Below are 16612 nucleotides of genomic sequence, written 5' to 3' on the forward strand. Positions count from 1 at the left end.
AAAAAGAGAAAGAAACATTGATGTGACAGAGAAACATCTATTGGTCCCCTCCCATACATGCCCTGACTGGGGATCAAATCCGCAACCTAGGTATGTATATGCCCTGACTGGGAATCAAACACACAATCTTTTGGTGTATGGGACGACGTTCCAACCAGCTGAGCCAAGGCTAGGGGGCCAGCTTCTTCAGTTAACTATAAAATGTACACTTGATGAAAGCAGAGACAATGCCTGTCTTGTCCACCACTGTGTATTCCTGGAACTAGTAATGCAACAGTGCCAGGCATGGTTGGTGTTCAGTAATAGCTGACTGATTATTATTTCCAAGCAAGTGGAAGCCAAATACACAGTACACCTCTGGGGATCTGGCTACCAAAAGATTAGGTATGTGGGAAAAGAATATAGGAAGATATGTACCAAATACCAATTTCTGGTGGCTTTTCTCCCGTTCAACAAAGAAAATGGAACTTATCCATCCCTGTGTATATTCACACCTGTTCCTTGAGCAAAAATGATACTAAGTGAGAGCTGAATTCAAGTGCTGATCTAAATGATTTCTCAATACTCTCCAAAGCAGGCCTGATATAGGCTTCCAGGGCTTAACCTGGACCCAATAATCTGTATTTCAAAATTAAATACCCTAGGTGATTTTTATCTAAGGCAAGTATGGAAATACTTGTTCTAGAGTGATCTCTGTTTGGGCTGCACAGTGGAATTACCTGAGGAGTTAAGAAAAATACTGACGCCTGGGTCCCACTGTTAGAGATCCTGATGCTACTGACCTATGCTGTACCTGGGCATCTGGATTTTTAAAAGTTCCCTCAGTAATTCTAATATACAGCCAAAGTGAGAACCAAAACTTCAAGGGGTTTTTCAAAGGGTGGACAATAGATTACCAACATCCAAAAGCATCTGGGTGTTTGCTAAAAATGCAGACTGGGCTCTGGGAATTAGAATTTTAAATATATCTGTAGTTGTCTTTTTCTGGAAATAGAGCAGCACAAGTTCAAAAACTACTGAAGAACTCACCTAATCCAACCCTGCCCCCCTCCCCGTTTTTTTTTGGTTAGGGAAACCTCAAGAAGGGAAAGGGTATGCTCAGAGTCAAATAGTAAGTCCATGCTAGAAACCCACCAAGGACCTCACCCGTGTCTCCTGCCTCTAAGTCCAATCAATGCTCTTTCCATTGCACACGTTCTTGTGCCATGCTACTATCCTTCTCCTTTCAAAAGGAAGATGATAAATAAATAAGATGAGGAAAGCTGTTGGTCTCTGTTGATCACAGGAGCTTGTCTGAGGGTAGGCACTCAACTGCTTTATGAATAGGTCCCCAGTAACCTCAACTTCTGAAGAAGGGCCCTGAGCCATACCCGTGATTAAGGAGCTGACTTGCAACACCAGGTTATTGGATTTCTCCAGGATGCACTGGCTCTCAGAGTCTAGGCTGCTGGCTCCTGGCCCACAATGGTCCCTAGTAGGGCTCTCATGGCACTGCGAGATGGTCTGAGTCTGAGGACTGAGGGTAAGTAAAGGCTTGGTGAGCTTCTGGCTGAAGTACCGCTGAATCTGATCTAGCTCACTCATATTCCTCCTGCAGAAAAAGAAGAGGAGAAGAGACAAAAGGATCATTCACTGGGATTATACACATCTTTTTAAAATATTATATTTTATTGATTATGCTATTACAGTTGTCCTGATTTTTCCCCTTTGACCCCCTCTAACCCAGCACCCCTCACTCCCTCAGATAATCCCCCCCACCGTTGTGTATGTCCATGCATATAAGTTCATTTGCTACTCCATTTCCTATATGTACTTTTACATCCCCATGGGTATTCCATAACTACCTATTTGTATGTCTTAATCCCCACACCTCTTCACTCATTCCTCCACATCCCCTCCCATCTGGCAACCATCAAAATGCTCTCTGTATCCATAAATCTGTCTCTGTTCTTCTTGTTTGCTTAGTTTGTTTTTTAGATTCAGCTGTTGATAGATACGTATTTTTTGCCATTTTATTGTTCATAGTTTTGATCTTCTTTTTCTTAAATAAATCCCTTTAACATTTTATACAATAATGGCTTGGTGATAACAAACTCCTTTAGTTTTTTCTTGTCTGGGAAGCTCCTTGTCTGCCCTTTGATTCTAAATGATAGGTTTGCTGAGTAAAGCAACCTAGGCTGTAGGTCTCTGCTTTTCATGACTTTGAGTATTTCTTGCCAGTCCCTTCTGGCCTGCAATGTTTCCTTTGAGAAATCAGGTGATAGTCTTACGGGAACTCCCCTGTAGATAACTAACTTCTTTTCTCTTGCTGCTTTTAAGATTCTCTCTTTATTTTTAAACTTCACCATTTTAATTATGATGTGTCTTGGAGGGGGTCTCTTTGGGTCCAACTTTTTTTGGACTCTGTGCTTCCTGGTCTTGCATGTCTATTTCCTTCACCAAATTAGGGAAGTTTTCTTTCATTATTTTTTCAGATTTCCAATTTCTTGCTCTATCTCTTCTCCTTCTGGCACCTCTATGATGTGCATGTTCAATCTCTTGAGGCTGCTTATACTATCATCATTTTTTAAAGTTCTTTTTTCTTTTTGTTGCTCTGATTCTTTGTTTTTGCTTCCTTATGTCCCAAATCATTGATTTGATTCTTGGCTTTATCCACTCTACTATTGTTTCCCTGTAAATTGTTCTTTATTTTAATTAGTGTATCCTTCTTTTCTGACTGAATCTTTTTTATACTGTTGAGGTCCTCACCAAGTTCCTTGAACATTCTTATAACCAGTGTTTTGAACTCTGCTTCTGATAGATTGCTTATCTCCATTTTATTTAGCTCTTTTACCGGAGTTTTGATCTGTTCATTCATTTGGGCCATGTTTCTTTGTCTCCTCGTTTTGGCAGCCTTCCTGTGTTCATTTCTATGCATTAAGCAGAGCTGCTTTAACTCCATGTCTTGGTAGTGTGGCCTAATATAGTAGGTGTCCTGTAGGTTCCACGGCCTCCCCTATCACCCAAACTGGGTACTTGAGGTGTGCCCTTTGAGTGGGCTGAATACATCCTCCTCTTGTAGCTGAGCCTTGGTTGCTGTTGGCAGGTCAATGGGAGGGATTTAATACCCACACCAGTCAGTGGCAAGGATTGGCTGTGACCACTTACCACCAACCTCTGCTCTCTATAGAGGATCAGCTGTGCAGGGGCAGGGTGGCGGTGCCCTGACGTGGTCTGTAGCTATGCACTGGATGCTCTGGCCCTGGGGTTTTCCATGTGGTACAGCCCAAGGTTGGCCCCCACCTGTGTTTTGCCTGGGATGACCCTGTGTGAGCTATAAAGCAATCTGAGATGGCTGCTACTTGTGCTGGGCCTGGAGATTCCCAGGTGAAGACAAGCTGTAAATCTGGGCTGGCTGCTGCTAGTGGTGGGCCTGGGGCTCACTGACTGAAGTTGTTGCTTGTTTGATAGGATTTAGGAAGTTGTGAAGCTTGAGCCAAGACCAGCCATCGATACAGGAAAGCAGCTTGGGTGGGCCAGTAAGTTGGGTGGGGTGGAGTCTCTGGGGATTTCCAAGTTGGATCAAACAGTTAGCTAGGTTGACGGAGTCTCAGATATGGTACAAGCTTGCTCACTCTGTGAGGAGAGGGTTAAAAAAGGGACAATGGCCTCTGCTCACCCTGATGCGAGACACTTCAGTTTCTCCTGGTGCCTTTCAAGCTGCTATCCTGGTGCTGGAGCTCAGAGGGAGTGAGTCTGAGAAGGTGAGTTCATGTGTGGGTTCTTTAAGGGAAACTGCCTGGGGCTTCAGAAGTTTCTTCCACCAACTCAATCCCTATTGGTTTTTGCAGCCAGGAATTGTGGGGACTTATCTTCCTGGTACTGGAACCCTGGGCTCGGGGACTTAGTGTGGGCCTGGAACTCCTCGCTTCTGAGGTATCCCTCCTGAATATTTATCCATCAACATGTAGTTGAGATGCCAGCCTGTTCTGTGTCTGCATGCCTCCTACCAGTCTGGATGGATGTGGTTTCCTTAATTTTGTAGTTGTCAGACTTCCATTGATCTCAATTTCTGATGGCTCTGAGTGATGGTTGTTCTATATTCCAGTTGTAATTTATTTTTTATTTTTTCAAATACATTTGTCTCTGCCTTCCCCCCACCACCTTCCAGTTGTAATTTTGATGTGGTTGTGCAAAGAGGCGAGCCATGTTTGCCTACACTGCCACCTTGACTCGAAGTTATACGCATCTATTGTTTCCCTGACATTCTACTGCTTGAGCTAGGAACTTAATACCTCTTATTTAGTCTGTTAATACTTGGACTCTCTCCAATCCGCCAACTCATCCTTCACTTCTGACTACAATCCCACTCCCAGGGACGGCTTTCTCCTTCTTCAGTCTGGCTCATGCAATTCCTCTTCTGATGTCTAACATAATCAATTCTCCCTGTTGCAAACCACTCTTGATTATGTCCTCATGTGCTCTACCTCTGACAGAGTAAGGCCTTACTCTGGGCTCACACTAATCTTTGCTACCTCATAACCATTCCTGTTCCTTCAAGCAAATGACCTCAGCTAGCAAGCTTTCCCCGACCCTCTATGTTGACTTAAGGGTCCTCTGTGCTCCATAGTGCTTTCCATACTCTTCAATCACATCACTTGTTTGTTTCACATCTATTTCCCCTCATGAACTATGAGCTCTGTGCTGATTTCTTTATGGAAATACAGATATGAATAAATTACTTAAAAAAATTTTCTGTTCAAAAACCTTTAATTGACCCACATTCATTCTTTTTTGTGTGTGTGTGTGTGAACATGTCTTCAAGATTTTATCATCACATAATAAAGCTAAATATGATGCTTAGAACTGTATCACTTGGCCCTTTCTCTTCTTGTCTCCTTTCAGTTCAAAATGCTTGCATGTCTTAATAGCCAGCACTCTCTTAGATCTGCAATTGGGCTCAATGCATTCAAGCCTCAGCACAATCTTCTTTGTAGTTTTAGGCTTTTTGTGGAAAATTGGCTTAGTTTGACCACCATAACCATTCTGTTTCCTGTCAAAATGCCACTTTCCCTGCACATACAGAGAATCCTTGCCTTTCTTGTACTGTTACTTTGTGGGGCTGATGCTTGCCACACTTCTTACAGAAAGTCCGGTGGGTTTTAGGAAAGTTTACTGTGTTTGTGAGAGTGCTATCAACAAGGAAAGGAGGGCCACATTCATTCTTACTTTTCTCCAATGAGAATCACACCAACCACTACCACCTTCACTTGAATAGGATTTTATGTTTTATGCTTTCAAATACATTATCTTGTTTAATTCTCAGCCAAACAGATATGATCAGTAACTACTATTTTACAGATAAGGAATGAGGATCAGAGAATTTAAGTGTTTTGTCCAGGGTGAGTGGTATGCAGCTACCCAGAGTTTGGGACTCCACGTCTCATGCTTTTTCCATGATAATAGATTGGCCCTGTTCCAACTGGGCTCATTCCTGTCTCACAGCTCTGAATGCTGGAACTTGAGTTCAAGTTACTCCCCCTGTTCTGTCCCTATTCCTTTCAACTTTTAAGGTGCTCATATTTCTCCTTTTCAAAGTCCATCACCCCAAATCATTGGGCCACCTCTCCCTTAAACTCCTTTACTCCTGGCATCTCCACTGATCTGCTGTCTGAGATTTTCCTTTAGCTTTTTCATTATGTATTTTAGTTTCCCTAACTAGGCCATGAGCATCTGGTAAGAGAAGATAATATCTCAAACTTCTCCATTTCTCTAGTATATTCAATGTGCCTGATATAAATGGTACAACTAGATACTAAATACCTGTGAAGTAAACCAAAAGTCTTTCTATCCTTTTGTTAGGAACAGTCTGCATATCTTAGAGACACATCCAAACTAAATGAGAGGACAAAGCTTATCCTTATTCTGTCACTAGAAGCTTTGACTCTATCAAATCACAGTGGATTTACTTAGGTGTTTATATCTGGGTGTATGCCACATGGACAAATACCTGTAGCAGGAACATGCAAACAAATGTAAACATGCTGACACTTTAGAAAATATGTAAACCCAACTGGTCTTGTCAGAGATTTTGGATGTAGAACCTACCAACATTAGGTGCAATGTTCTCATCTGTGAAGAAGGTTTATTAATATTTGCCCTGCAGGCCTCACAGAATTGCTCTGCTTCAAAGGAAACACTGTTCTTGAGCTTTGTGAACCCAAGGAAGTAATGCAAAATTGGTACTATCTTGACTCCTCTCCATTTGGTAGAGGATTTGTCTATGGCAGTGGTTCTCAAAGCCTGGTAGCATCAGCATCACCTGAGAACTTGTTGAAATGCAAATTCACAGGCCCTACTGAATCAGGAATTATATGGGTGCATCCCAGCAATCACTGTTTGAACAAGTCTTTTCATGCAATTCTGATACACCCTAGATTTTGAGAACCACTGCTCTACAGCAGTGATTTTTAGCCTGGCGATTCTGACAACAAGAAGACACCTGGCAATGTGTAGAGATATTTTTGGTTGTCATAACTGACGGAGGGGTGCTACTGGCGTCTGGTGGAGAGTCCAGGCATGATGTTAAATACCATAGGACATGCCCCACAGCAAAATATCTGGCCCAAAATGTCAACAGTGCTGAGGTTGAGGGAAACTGCTCTAGGGTGAAAGAAAGCTTTTCCTTCTCTTCTCAGTGTATACTAAAATATGTTACGTGAATGACCTAATAAAATATAGCCACACCATGGATGGTTTTACTTAGATAGCCTCTAGTGTCCAGCTGAGAATCTAAAAATATTACTTCCTTATAATGCAAGTTTGAGCAGTTTCCCATAGTCTATAGCACAACTGTTCCACCAATCAAACTGATTTTCCCAGTCTTTCTTTTCTGAGCTTGCATTATGAAACCAAACAATGGGTTAATCTTTTCCAAATATAAAATCTCTTATTTTTTCCCTCAAACTTTACATACACTCTTCTTCCTCTCCCCATCACTTTTCCATTTGAAAATTATTGTTTTAAAAGTCTAAACTCTTAGCCTGACACTCTATCAAGGCCCTTCAAAATCTGACCCCTACAGAACTCACCCTACTCCTGACATCTTCTGCTCACTTATCCTAACTGCAATGCTGTTAGCATGTCCCCCAAACTTGACTTGCTGTTTTATGCCTTTGGGCCATGGCATTTTTTTTTTCTGCACAGAATGTCCTTCACATTTGTTGACCTGTTCCTTCAAAGACCAGTTCAAATGTGACTTCTTTAAATCTTTCCATGACCAACCTAGAACGTTACTCAGTCCTCCATCTACCTTTGGCCAGGAAACCTGCAACTCTTACACAGATTATAATTATCTGGCAACATAGCTATCTCTTCCACTGGGAACGGCAGTTCCAGGATTGGAAGTCAAGCCTATCTGACTCTGAAGGTAGGTCCTTTACACTGTACCATACTTCCTGTTAGAAAATCCAGGGACTGATCCAAATGATCTATAATGGCCCTTTCAATTCTCACAGTGCTTCTATGGCTCAGATGCTGACTATACTAAGAAAGAAACAGGGTAATATTAAAAGGACAGATGCTGGTCTGGAAGAATTCAGTGGTTGTGAGGATAAAGGCAGTAGGCAGAATGAAGCTTTGTAAATTGTAAAGTAGATGAGAGGCTGTGTAGGTGTGAGGGTAGTTATCAGTAAGTTTGGTAAATAATCTAAAGTTCCTGTATTATGGTACATCAATAATAGAGCCTCAAGGAATAAAAGGCTCCAGGCTGAGACAGACTGACCTATGAGGAAGCCTGCATGCCTCCTGGGTCCACTTCAACACTGATGTGCATGAAGGCCCCTATTAAACCTCCCAGAGTGGTGGTAGCTGATGGAAAAGCTGCGTTTCAGGTTGCCACTGTCCATCCACCTTGTGCTCCACTATAGTTAGAGGACTCACCTGAGAGAAGTCAGAATGGAAGTATGGGAGGACAAGGGTGATGTGGTCAGTTTGTCATCACTGGGCAAGACTGTCTCTCCCTGCTGCAGGGATTCATGAAATCGGCGGATGTTCTGCACATGCTCTTCATGCCGTGATGCCTGGCTTTTTGCAGAACGACTTCTGTCAGAAATAAATGAGGGCAAAATAAATTTCCAACCAATGAGGAAACTCCTAGTGCAACAGTAAACAAATCACTTTGGTATTGCAAATCCATACCGCTACCACAGTACTGGCTACATAAACTTTTGCTTGGATTGTAACAATCTCCTAAAAAATATTACCTTCAGTATTACCCATTCCCCTTGAATAAATTTTCCATATTATAGCTTGAATGATTTTTCAAAAACACAGATCTGAAACAAGAACAACATTTATGGAGTCCTTATTACATGTCAAGCAATGTTCTAAGCACTCAACATGTACTTACCTATTAATCATCATCATTCCTTTCTAGTTTTGGCACCTCTTTTTTATCTATAGGACAAATATCAAATTCCTTAGCAGGGTATTTAAGAACTTGACCCCAGCAATAACCTTCTTTTTGAATAACAGATTCATTGAGATATAATTCACATATCCAATTCACCTAAAGTGTATAATCCAATGGTTTTTAGTCTATTCACAGAGTTGTACAAGCATCATCACAATAAATTTTAGAGCATTTTCATCACTCCCAAAAGAAACCTCATACCTAACAGCAATCACTCCACATTTACTCCTCTCTTCCCAACTACGACCCAAACCTCCCAGCCCTAGGTAACCGCTAATCTACTTTCCGTCTCCATAGATTTGACTAATTTGGGTATTTCATAGAAATGGATGCATATAGTCTATAGTCTTTTGTGACTGGCTTCTTCTATTTAGCATGTTATCTAGCTTCATCCATGTTGTAGCATGTATCAGTACTTCATTCCTCTCACAGTTGAACAATTTTCCTTTATATACATACATCACATTTTGTTTATATACTCATCGGTTCATAAACATTTGTGTTGTTTCTATTTTTTAGTTATTAGAAAGAATGCTGCTCTAAAAATTCATGAACAAATTTTTATGTGAACATATTTTCATTTCTCTTGGGTATATATACCAAGGAGTGGAGTTACTGAATCATATGGTACTTTATGTTAAACCTTTAAGGAATTGACGCAGTTTTCCAAAAAAGCTGAACCATTTTAAAATCTTCCCACCAGCCATGTAGAAGGGTTCCAGTTTCTCCACATCCTCCCCCAAACTTGTGATATTTGTCTTTTGGGTGTAAAGTGATATCTCATTATGGTTTTCATTTATATTACCCTCATGGCTAATGATGTCAAGCATCTTTTCAGGTGCTTATTGGCCATTTTTTGTTTGTATATCTTCTTTGGAGATATGTCTATCAAGACTATTTGCTTTTATTATTGAGTTGTAAGAATTCTCTATATACAGGGCTGGGTAAAGTAGCTTTATAGTTGTTTTTAGGGACAAATACATTTGGGTTATGATTATATAATAGCTTTATTAACTCTGTTTCATGTACCCACAACTGTAAATCTACTCTTGCCCACCCCTGCATTCTGGATATAAATCCCTTATCAGATCTATGATTTGTTAGTATTATCTTTTTAAGAATATTTTATTTACTTATTTTTAGAATGAGGAGAAAGAAGGAAGAGAGGGACACTGATGTATGAGAGAAACATCAATCAGTTGTCTCTTGCATGCACCCTAACCAGGGACCAGGCCTGCAACTGACTGGGGATCAAACTGGCAATCCTTTGCCTTGTGGGATGATGCTCAACCAACTGATCCATGCCTGTCAGAGCTTGACTTGTCAGTATTTTCTTGCATTATGCAGGCTGTCTTCTCACTTTCTTGATGGTATCATTTAGAGCACTAAATTTTAAAATTTTGATGATTTATGTTTTTCTTTTGTTGCCTCTGCTTTTAATGTCATATCTAAGGAATCATTGCTTAATCCAAGATTATAAAGATTTACTCCTGTGTTTTCTTCTAAGAGTTTTATAGTTTTCGTTCTTACAATTAGACAGATGATCCATTTGGAGTTAATTTTTGTATATTGTGTGAGGAATCTTTTGCATGTAGATATCCAGTTGCTCCAACACCGTTTACTGAGAAGCCTATTTTTTTCCTCATTATACCTTCTTGGCATCTTTGAAATCTTGGCATCCTTGGCAGATGGGTTTATTTCTGGACTGTCAATTCTCTTCCACTGGTATATGTCTCTATCCTTATGGCAGTCCCACACTGTGTTGCTTACTATAGCTTTGTAGTTAAGTTTTGAAATCAGGAACTTTGTTCTTTTTCAAGACTGTTTTGCTTATTGTATTCCTTGAATTTCCATGTGAATTTTAGGACTAGCTTGTCCATTTCCAAAAGGAATCGAGCAGGAATTGTGACGGAGAATGTGTAAAATCCGTAGGTCAGTTTGGAGATTACTGCCATTTTGACAATATTAGCCTTTCAATTCATGAACATGGGGTGCCTTTCCATTTTTTTTAGAAATTCTTTAATTTCTTTTAACAATGTTTTGTAGTTTTTAGAGTGTAAGTTTTCTACACTTTTTGTTACACTTATTAAGTACTTTATCCTTTTGATGCTATTGTAAATGAAATTATTTTTTCAAATTCATTTTGGATTATTCATTGCTGATGTATAGATATAACGGATTTTGTATATTACATTTTTAAAGTTTTTCCATTTAAATTTCTAATATGGTAAAAAATTGACAGATAACCTACATAAACAAACCTCTTTGAGGCCATCAATCATTTTTAAGGATATATAGGAGTTCTGGACTGGAAATATTTGAAAACCACTGCTTTACTACGTTATAGATGTTACAAATAAACTTCACATATTTAAAATGTAGAATTTGTTGAGTTTTGACATATGTGTACATTTAAGGAAACCATTACCACATCAAGATAATAAATACATCCATCAACCCCCAAAATTTCCTTCCTCTGCTTAGTAACTTAGTCACCCCAATTATGTTCAATTAAAAAAAAAAGATAGAGAAATGATCTAAACCTGAGATCTAGGATTTGACAGACACATGGGCTCCCTTCATGCAGAACACTGAGGCTGCCCTCATGTAGCGAGCAGGTAGAAAGATACACAGCACTGAAATGGGCCTTTGAGTGGCTACGCAGTATTAGAGAGTATCTTTCTTGGAATAAAGGGTCTACTAACTAACTGCTGCCATTGGAGTATCTGCTGTAAGGGGAAGATCCCTTGCTTTCTCTCTGAGGTAAAAGAGATGGGAAAGACTGGTGGAGGCAGAAGGATGCTAAATGGCACGAGGGCCTGGAAGGGAATGGGATGGAAAGACGGCAATCTTACATTCTGACCTTTGACAGGATGGAATATGCTCTAGCCTGATATCCATATGTATAGCCATGGCTGGCTTGAGTGAAAGGGATGGCCCAGTTGTTTTTTACAAAATAATCTGGCACATCAATTTGGGAGGTGAAAAATCATGGTATCTTTCTCCTACAGCTGATGACTGCTTTTACGGGTGAACGTTAAAGGCCTTTGACGAAAAAAGTGTCCCTTGCCTGAAGCTATCCTTAAAAAAAAAAAAAAGAAAAAAAAAGATTTTATTTATTTATTTTTAGAGAGGGGGAAGGCAGTGAGAAAGAGAAAGAGAGGGAGAGAGAAACATCGATGTGTGAAGGAAACATTCATTAGTTGCCTCTCATACTGGGGACTGAAACCATAACCCAGGCATGTGCCCTGACTAGGAGTTGAACCAATGACTTTTTGCTTTGTGGGATGATGCCCAACCAACTAAGCCACACTGATCAGGGCTGAAGCTATTCTTCTGATGGCAGTAAAGTTCTAGTTCCCATATTATAAAAACTTTTTTTTTTTTCATAGGATTGTGGGGTTTCCAGGTGTTGTGCAAAAGGTCAACAAAGCTCTTTCCCTATCTCTAGTTTCTTCCTCTAATAAAGGAAAGAGAAATAACAAGCCAGTTTGCACTTCTGTTCTTTGACTCCATTTCTTCCCATCATCAAGAAATCACTCACCTCCCAGGAGTGGAGAAACCAAGCTCTTCTGATGAAGTGTGAACAAGTTTTTCTGGAGCCTGTCTTGCAACACAGCTGGGGAATGCAGTATAGACATCAGAGACAGGGAAGGAAAAAGAACTGTATATTGGCATCTGTAGAAGCAATGAAAAAAAATGGTACTTATGACAACAAATTCTTTTGGAACAAAGGAATATAAATAAACTTGTAAAATTTATTTTATGTGTATAAATGTCCTAATTTGCTGAGTATTTTCTATGTATTGAGCACTGTGCTAAGCAATTTACATGCATTTTCTCATTTAAACTTCACAATAACCTTATGAGGTAGGTACTCTCATGCTCATTTTACAGACTATATTATTGATTGCTTTTTAGTTGCTTCATCTACATGTATGATCCAGCTGGTCTGTGAACTCCTGAATAGACATCATCTTATATTTAGGTGTGAGGATAATCTGGTTGTGGTATTTCTTATCAAGGACTACCAGGGTTGATATGAAGGAAAGACCTCTCTATATAGGGACTGTTTAAGTCTGTCATTTATTTTTTTCTTTCTTTCCTTTCTCTCTCCTTCCTTCCTCCCTCCCTCCCTCCCTCCCTTTCTTCTCTCTCTCATTCATTCATTATTTGTTGATGCCTACTCTCTCAGATCCTGGGCCAGGCATACATAACTGAGAGATGAATAAACCAGTCTTTGCCTTGATAGAGCTCCCTTACCTGGGACAATCTGGAATATTCTCCTAGCCTTTATAGTTAAATTCCCTGAAAGAGTTGTCTTGTCTATGCTTACTATCAATTCCTTTCTTCCCAGTCTTTTGCTTTTAATTTTTTTTATAATAGACTGATGATTTTAATGTAAGAGTTTTAAAAAAGTTCAACCAATATGATTTCAGATTCCACACTGCAACTTATTTTTATTTAAAAACTGAGACATAATTCATGTATTATAAACTTCACCCTTTGAAAGTGTTCAATTCAGTGGTTTTTAATATATTCAGAATTGTGCATTCATCATCACTATGTAATTCCAGAATGTTTTTATCATTTCTAAAAGGTCATTACAAAACACTAATATATAATGTGGTCTGTAAGCTGGAAAGTACCAAATGCATGTAAAGAATCTTCTTGTAGCTTTTGCTCAGTAGAGCTCTTATTGATTAATGATGTGAATCAGGATACATACCAGTGATCCTGGGGTCTCTCCCCAACGTCTTGCTTGCCTTTCTTCTTTGAAACGCATCAAACTCTCCAAAGGGGAGATGGCAACTTTTACCTGCCCCTGGCACTCTCCACTGAAGTCTGTGATGTTGTACCAGCCACAGATAAACTGGAAGCCAGAGAGAAGTGGGGAGAGGTCCACCGAGGCAAAGCCAAGTACCCTTTCCTCATCTGTGGGGGAAACGGAAGAGCTGGGCAGTGTGTCTGGGCATGTCCTGCCACTGAGATTAGAGGCTACACACAGAGAAACTGATTTATGGGGACTGGGAGGTTTAGTGATTACAAAAGTAACAGAAAAGACAGAGATAATGAGGATGAGAGAGCCTGACAACCACAGCCTTTTTTCACCATTATGAATTAATTCACTTTTTGTATGGCAGGGAAAAGCTGGCAGGGTCGAGATTTGTCCTCTTGATATAGACAACTGGAAAACACCATTAAACATAAGAAACACTTGTTCTTTTTCCTAGGTTATCATGTATCATTGGTCATCCTCAAAGCAGTGAGTCTTGAAAGAATGCATTTGAAAATGGCAATAAACACATACCTATCAGCAATTTAATCTAAAAAACAAAGAACAGAGATGGAATCCTGGATACGGAGAGCATTTGGATAGTTGCCAGATGAGAGGGGTGTGGGGGAATGGGTGAAGAGGTGAGGGGATTAAGAAGCACAAATAGGTAGTTACAGAATAGCCACGGGAGTATAAAGTGCAACATAGGAAAAGGAGTAGCCAAAGAACATATGTATGACCAGTGGACATGAACAAAGGTGGGGGTTGCCTAAGCGGAGGGGAGGGCTGCTGGGTGGGAGGCAAAGGGGGAAAAATTGGGACAATTGTAACAGCACAATCAATAAAATGTTAAAATAAATAAATAAACTGAGCTTCCAAAAAAAAAGACAGGAGTGTGGAACCTAACTAAATAAAGCAGGGATTCCTAGTGCTGATTCAGAGAAAATCTATTTATGATCAGTTCCTGCTTCATTTATGAGGTTAGGTTGGGGTGGGGATATAATTAAATCCGAGGAAGCAGCATGGGAAGAATCATAAAAACCATATCCATAGCATCACGTCCGAATAGGAGCACAGGAGGAGAGACAGGTTCAGCTGATTTCCTTTATACGCTGACTACTCTCAGGTCTTTTATAAGGCTTTGGGGTTAGCTCTAAAAACTTACCTTTATCAAATAAAAACCGTGATGCTACAGATGAACCAAAACAATTGAGGTCTGGAATCCAGGCCCTAGCTGGAATCTTAAAGCAACTAGATTTATGTGAGGGTTTAGTGAGACAAAATTTTCTATGTAGAGGAGTTGTGAGATAGTTGGAGATCCTCACTACCTTAATTTTCTGAGTCATCCAATCTTACTAGTGTGAAGTAGAAATGGTGAAGGCTATACAGCCAGTCAAAACTGGGTTCAAATCCTAGCTGCATCAATAGGTTTAAAACCTTAGTCAAGCCACTAAGCTTCCTTGGGCTTCAGCTTTACATCTATAAAATTGAACTATTTTTTATCTTGCAGGATTAGAGATGTTTATAAAGTTCTTAGCACACTGGCATTCACTAATAAAAATAAAAACTGAGACAGTGTTTACTAAGTATCAGGCATGCACTTAATTCTCCCAAAACCATGTGAGGTGGGTAATAGTATCATCCCTATTTTACAGAAAAGGAAACTGAAGCACTGAAAACACAAGTCATTCACCCAAGGCCATACTTTTCATAAGGAGCAGAACTTGTATTTAAATTTAAAGAGTGTGGCTTCAGAGTTTGTGTTCTTACTGCTGTTGTATTAATGAGTCTTAATAAATGATAGCTGAGTAAAAGTAGGTTCAAGGACCATAATGTCAGTACCTCTGTCCTAGGAAGGTTCTTAAAAGGAAGGACAAGCTGTCAGACTCTCTAGTCTTGTGTACGGCCTGAAAATGGTAGGGTCTTGATTAATAAGGCAGTTAACAGAAGGCATGACATCATACAAAAGGGGCAGGAATCACTTGGTTATGGCATGATATACATTATAATAGTTGAGATACAATTGGAAAGGCTCAAATGTACTTGGATGTCTGTGCTAAGCATGTAGTCAAACAAAATCATGCTAAGGATTTAAATTCCAGTGGCATTCTGTGGGATGCCCTCCTACACATATGTGAGTACTCGGTACCATCAGTGCTGCTGTTTCACTTGGTTAAAAAAAGAAAAGAATTAGCAAAATGTCAATTGCGTGTGAGCTCTGTTTTATATCCAGAGTTCATAAAATAGAGTTCATACCTCCTTTATGCCAGACTTTGAAGACCAGAGTTTGCTGTGGGTCCAAAAGAAGTTCTTTTGATAGCCTGTTAAAAAAAATAGCCACCATAAATTAACTGTGTAGGACACTTCTGTAGTATGAAGCTTAGATTTGAAGAGTATCTTCTAGTTTTCAATGCAATTTCCTAACACTTTCATTTTACCTTCATGGTCATGTTCTAGGATATATTTTTATTTTCACAGTTAAAAGGAGGAGATGGAAGGTCAGAGAAGGCAAGTAACTTGCCAAGACTTGAAAACAGGCTCCCCTGATACAGCAGTTTCCCCCTCAATAGAATCTGCCACACTCATACTCTGTTTCTCAAGACAAGGGAGGGAGTGTGCAAAGGGAGCCCCTCCACATGTAATGAACAGTTTTATTGGAGCAGGTAAGGCTACTTCTTGTGCCATGGGAATGGGAGAAGGGAATGGCGAGAAGGGAAAAAAGAGGGGGAAACATTTATTGAGTGCTTTCTTCGGGCCAGGGATAGTGTCAAGTGTTTTATATAAATGTAATCTGCACAAAAACCTATGACATGGGCATTATTATCCCTATAATGAAGCTGGGCCCAGAAAGGTGAAATGATTTGCTCAAGCTGACATAAAAGTCAGTAAGAGGCAGAGCTGGGATTTGAACACTAGTTTGCTGGACTCCAAAGTCATTCTGTGCAGAGGTAAGGCACCAGAAGAAGAAAGTGTCCGACTTTCATATCAGATAAAGAAGTTGATGTGGAATTGACTCAGTACCTTTAATATATTTTCTATGACATGAATTACACAGTTTTAAATTACAAAGTTTGGAAAGTTCCAAACCAGGTATCACTGCTCCAGGTGAGCAAGATGGAGAACCAAGGTAAATCAAGAGATTTCATTTCCTTCCCTAGATACCACTGGAGAATTGAAGAGAGCCTACTTCAAAATCCAATGAGAGGCACTATGCTAAAGTGAAACAAATACCATGTCAGAGTTTTGAATTCTAGCTGTGTCAAAATTCTTATCTTCGAATTGTAGCTCTACCAGTGTCACCTGAGTGACCCTGAGCCTGGTTTAATTTGAGCTCTGGTTTTCTTTTCTGTTAAATGGGATAGTATTATCTACCTATGAGGTTG

At 39.8% G+C, this 16612-nt stretch overlaps 1 protein-coding gene and 1 pseudogene across 1 annotated transcript in view; both read right to left on the reverse strand.

The window, feature by feature from the left end:
• C2CD3 (C2 domain containing 3 centriole elongation regulator) overlaps positions 1-16612 on the reverse strand; it is a 121804-nt gene that overhangs the window by 22887 nt on the left and 82305 nt on the right. The window contains exons 26-30 of the mRNA XM_054576264.1: positions 15486-15550; positions 13182-13387; positions 11997-12130; positions 7921-8082; positions 1371-1591 (exon numbers count right to left, since the gene is read on the reverse strand). Of these exons, the coding sequence (XP_054432239.1) occupies positions 1371-1591; positions 7921-8082; positions 11997-12130; positions 13182-13387; positions 15486-15550 (788 nt within the window). The remainder of the gene's footprint in view (positions 1-1370; positions 1592-7920; positions 8083-11996; positions 12131-13181; positions 13388-15485; positions 15551-16612) is intronic.
• On the reverse strand, positions 4840-7084 carry LOC129072659 (60S ribosomal protein L36a-like; annotated as a pseudogene).

Source organism: Pteronotus mesoamericanus, unplaced genomic scaffold, assembly GCF_021234165.1.
Source record: "Pteronotus mesoamericanus isolate MK-2021 breed Mesoamerican mustached bat unplaced genomic scaffold, CSHL_Meso_final contig_33, whole genome shotgun sequence".
Taxonomy (NCBI): Eukaryota; Metazoa; Chordata; class Mammalia; order Chiroptera; family Mormoopidae; genus Pteronotus; species Pteronotus mesoamericanus.